This window comes from Hibiscus syriacus, unplaced genomic scaffold, assembly GCF_006381635.1.
Source record: "Hibiscus syriacus cultivar Baekdansim isolate YM2019G1 unplaced genomic scaffold, ASM638163v2 tig00110443_pilon, whole genome shotgun sequence".
Classification (NCBI taxonomy): domain Eukaryota; kingdom Viridiplantae; phylum Streptophyta; class Magnoliopsida; order Malvales; family Malvaceae; genus Hibiscus; species Hibiscus syriacus.
The window spans coordinates 1,515,129-1,520,283 of NW_024062739.1; the positions used below are offsets into that span (position 1 = coordinate 1,515,129).

Below are 5,155 nucleotides of genomic sequence, written 5' to 3' on the forward strand. Positions count from 1 at the left end.
GATCCCACGACCTCAAGATTAAGAACCTTGTGCTCTACCAATATAAATAAACAACAAGTTCCAAAACAAGTCAAACAAATATTAATAAATTAAAATATTAAGATACTGATTTCTATATAATTTGTAGAAAAATACCTTTCCAAGTACTTTTGGTTATTATATCAATATATTATATATAGGGTAAATTACATATTTAATACATAAATTATGAATTTTAATCTGTTTTAATTTTTAAATTATTAATTTTAATCCGGTTTAATACATAAATTTTTAATTTTTTTAAATTATACTTAAAATTTATATTTTTATCTCATTATTAATATCTTAATACGTTTAATACATAAATAATAAATTTTAATCTTTAAAACTTTAATTTTTAAATTTTTTCAAAACTTAAATATGATTTAAGTACTACATGTGTGTTGATACATAAACTTTCATTTTTCTTAAACTTAACAATATAATATTAAAATGAAATAAAAATAAAAATTTAATTATTATTTTTATAAAAATTAAATACTAAAATAAATGAAAATTAATGTGTAATTTACCCTATTATCTATGCTGCCTTATTCTTTCTTGACCATTCAAACCAGATCTGGTCATAGTAATAATAAATCCAGAAAACAAATCAAGTCAGCACCTAATCCATTCCCTTTTATTATTGTCTCCTTGAATTCAAATATCAATTTCGTTTGCTACCTTTCATTTTCCGTCATTTTCCAAACAGAATAAAATTTACGTAAAACGAAACTAAATGGGGAAAAGCAAAACTGTGTCCAGTCGATCCTTTCGTAATTAAAAAAAGGTATATAATAATATGAACAAATTATACAAAAAATGGTGACGCGTTGTACGTTGAACGAAAACACGCCGTCAGATCTAACTACTTTTTTTCCGAATCCGTATTCGCAACTAAACCGGCACGAACGACGGTAACGGTGCCGGCTCGCAACAGAACGGCGCTGCTGGATGTTGCCACATCTTGAATACAAGTTTCTCAGTTTCCATTTTCTGGCACTGTCGCGGCTTCTGTTCTTGACGAGGTGGCTCTTCCCTCCGATCAATTGAGGGACGCGAAGAAGCGAGCGGAGATAAGAGAGGGATCGCGATGTTCCAGCTGGAAACCGGACTGATCTTTAAGGAAGCAGGAGCACGACGTTGAAGTCTTCCGGGCTGCCGCATAGATCCCACGTTGGTGACGGTGATTTTCTTCGGCGAGGTTGACATGTATAGGATTCTAGGGCTTCTGGCGAGAGTAAATAATTTCTTTTCCCTTGTTGGATGATTCAATGGATGGATGGCTTTCGGAGGGTTTTTATAGGAAGGAGAGGGGCGAGTGGATCGCACGTGAAAAGGATAAACTTAGCTGGCTCAACTTTTTTTCTTTGACTTTGACTGTTTTTTTCTGGAGCATTCCTTTTATTGGCCTCATAAGGATAGTAATATCCAGCTGGACTCAGCCGAGACAAAACGAAAGTAAAAATCAAGCCAGCCGGCCAAACCGAAAGGGCATTCATCGGTCAAAAACTTCTGTTTTTAACGGGTGAGTATTTCATCTAATCGAATCAAGTTAAAAAATTTTAAGTTATTCAAGTTGTTGAGTCATATGTCGAATTTAACATAAATTTTTTGAATCAAATCAAATTGTTCGAGTTGGATTGTTCGATTTCTATACAAATTTAATTTTAGTTACTTGTAGTATTATAGTACAGATTTATTTTAATTTTTCGACATTCTCTAACCATATAATATATATATATGTATATATATTTTTTTTCATTTTTTACATTATAATGTTATTTAATATATCACATAAGATCTAAAATTATAAAATATATTTACAATATTATATTTAAAAGAATGCATTTTGAGGATAAAAGATAAAAGGATTATAAAAGAGTTAAAGAATTAATGTGAAAAAAGAATTTGTAAATAATTGTAGTTAAAAGATTAAATTAAGTAAAATGCAAAGTTAAATGATTAAATTAAAATATATATATATATTTAGTAAAAAAATAATTATTGAAGTTATATATGTATTCTATAGTGGTAGGGGAGCATGTGAGTTAAATTTTGTCAAAAAAGTATTTAAAATTGAGAGACTGTATTGAAAAAATAAAAAATTTGTTATAAAAGTGGAATTGAAAGTACATATGTATTCTATGATTGTTTAGGAGTATGTGATTCAAATTTGATGAAAATTTGACTTAAAATGAACTAGGAATTGAAGGAATAGTAAATTAGGGACCAAATCGCAAATCTATCAAAATATTCATCTAAAATTTTATTTTTTAAGTAACTCGAAATTTTGAAATTTTAACTCAACTTAAACTTATAAACCGAATTGATAATTTGAAATGACTTGAATAACTTAACTTAAATAATTTAAAATTTAAAAAAATCAATTTTTGAATAAGTCGAGTTTTTCCCCTAATTCTAAACAACAAAAGGAAAACGGCGTGTAGGCTTACGGCTGAGCTGAACCCACAGCTTGCAGCTAAAAACCGTGGGTGGTTAAGGTCAGTGTTGTCCACGCACTACTGGATTTGGACCCCACCCAACGCCAACACCTATGTGGACCATGTATCTCGCTTCATATAAACGTTGCCACAAATAATTTCATCATCAAATTTTTATAGTGGTTTAATTTTTGATTTCACCCCTATACTTTATAAAAATACATAAATAAGTTCTCCATGTTGTATTTATGACCGATCTTGATCAAATAATTTGAGAAATTAAATTATTGCTTAAAATTAAGGGGATAAATGCTAATCTTATAAAATTGTGGGGGGATAGGCAGCGTTTTTATTTTAAAAAAATATCCAATAATTAATTGAATAGAAAACACAACCCTCAAACTATATTATTTAGAAAATGACCCCAAAACTACCTATTACATCGTGTTCTAAAAACGCGTTTAAAGACCTCACTTTCTGCAGAATGCGAGATCAATAAATTTTTCAGATAATTTCATTTAATTTATAGATAGACGAAACTATAAATGCATAGAACTCGTTTTTTTTTGTAAAACGCGATGTCTTTGATCGCTTTTTTTTTCTTTTGTAGAAATTGAGGTTTGCGGATTAAAAAAAATTGATTGGGGGGTAATTATTAGGTGTTTTAAAAATAATAACGCCAAGATACGCCCCTGAAACATTTTAGTTTTGCCCCTATTCACACTTTACAACAAATTGAAAAGTTTATAGAAGAATCTTGCAGAAATAAACAAATTTTTCTTGATTTTCCAAAAATTGGACTAATTTATTGCTTTTCATAAAATATAAGACCAATTTCTAACAAATTATAGTAAAATACCAGCTTCTTGGTTTATCCATAAAGTAGAGGGATTAAATTGAAATTAGACCTTATATATATATAAACATATAATATTTGGGGTTAATAAACGGTTAGGACATCAGTTACGTGGTCAACTCCAGGCCTTGTCTTACAAACACGTGTCTGGCCCATATTTTTTACGTATTTACCCAAAAGTCACCTAATATATTTTATTTAACTTTCAGACCCTTTCAAAAACTTTTACCGATTTATCATTTTTTTGCAGGAAGATGGTGTCATGTGAGATAAGGCACGGATGATAGTCCGAGCATTTATAAAAATAACTGTGTTTTGTTTATTGGAAAAAAGATAAAATTTAATTAGTCAATTATTTTTATTTTCTGTATTCTGAAAAATAAAGTCCTATGACCATAAAGAAAATCATGTTTCTTTCACACTTATCATTTTTTCAAATAATTATTTTTTTCTTTTTGAATAAAATTTTTCAATAAATCTTGAAAATAAGATAATAAAATATATTTTTTCTTCAATAATAATAATAATAATGAAAATCAGTGTCAATAAACTTTGTCTAGTCTCTTGATTTTGTCATTATTTAATCAATCTTTTTGTGTCGAATACGTTTTTAAATTTAATTGAGATTCAAAGTTATTCTTAGATACGTTGAAATAATATATATATATACCGAGTATAAAATTCTTATAAATATATATTTTAATATGTTTTTGAAACGTTGTTTGAATGGATAATTAGTAAATTATTATAAATCACTATTGGTTTAAGGGGATACGCTGATGACACACATTTAAAGGTTCACGATCATGAACCCATTAAATTTTTATTAATGTGTGATGCCAGTAAAAGAATACAAATTAATGACTCAATTATCAAAATAAAACGAATTAAAAATATAATAATAAAAAATAAATTTTTTGAAAAATCAATGATGGAAATAAAACATATTAAAATATTTGGTATAATTATATCTCATGCATTTTCAATTATTATATTAAAAATAAATTATAATATTAAAAATCAATTATAAATTATGATAAAATATTTTTCATTATTATCATCGTCATCGACCAATTAACGGAGTATATATATGAGTTATAATTCAAATTAATCATTTATTCTGTTATTATTCAAATTAATTAAGAAAAATTATGGTAAAGTGTTTCTAAAAGAAAAGTATAAATACATACATAAAAATATAAAGATTTTCCCTTTTTTTATTACTCTCTAAACTTGTAACAAAATTTAATAAAAAAATACTAATTATAAAATATTTCTTCTTCTTCTTATTATCATCATAATCATCATCATTTTAAATTATAATTTTTTAAATTAAAAAAATACAAAATTCAATAATTTTTAAATTATAAAATATTTCTTATTATTATCATCATCATTATCATCATTTTGAAAAAGAAACACTAATTATAAAACTTTTATAAAATTATTCATATTTTAATTTACTTACCTTCAAAGTTTTCCTAGACTAGACTATACGTATAGGAGTTTGAAAGGATTAAAAGGACATTAGAAAGTGCAAAGTGGTAATTGATAAACATAACTATATTGTGTAATTTAATGCAAAAATCAAAATTTATTGAGTCATAAAATAATTTGCAAAAGTAAATTTAAAGATTTTAATGGAGAAAGTTTTTTTAAAAAAAAAAGAAAGTTAGCTTTTTACACAAAAATCACTCTAACAGAAATTAATTACCTGTCAAGCATCGTTTCAGAAAATTTTATGGATCTAGCACCTATCCCAAAAAAGCACGGAGGATGATATACGCCTTACTCCACGTGGAGCCACATCATCGTAAAAAATGGATTATTATCTGCG

At 26.8% G+C, this 5,155-nt stretch overlaps 1 protein-coding gene across 1 annotated transcript; it reads right to left on the minus strand.

The window, feature by feature from the left end:
* Positions 1–654: 654 nt before the first annotated feature.
* LOC120125793 (uncharacterized protein At4g14450, chloroplastic-like) lies at positions 655–1,274 on the minus strand. The gene has a single exon (XM_039144133.1). The coding sequence runs from the start codon at positions 1,228–1,230 to the stop codon at positions 916–918; it is 315 nt and encodes a 104-aa protein (XP_039000064.1). The 5' UTR covers positions 1,231–1,274; the 3' UTR covers positions 655–915.
* Positions 1,275–5,155: the final 3,881 nt, after the last annotated feature.

What these genes read in the sequence shown, in the direction of transcription:
- LOC120125793 (XM_039144133.1), bottom strand. Translation starts at nt 1,230, where the DNA reads ATGTCAACCTCGCCGAAGAAAATCACCGTCACCAACGTGGGATCTATG.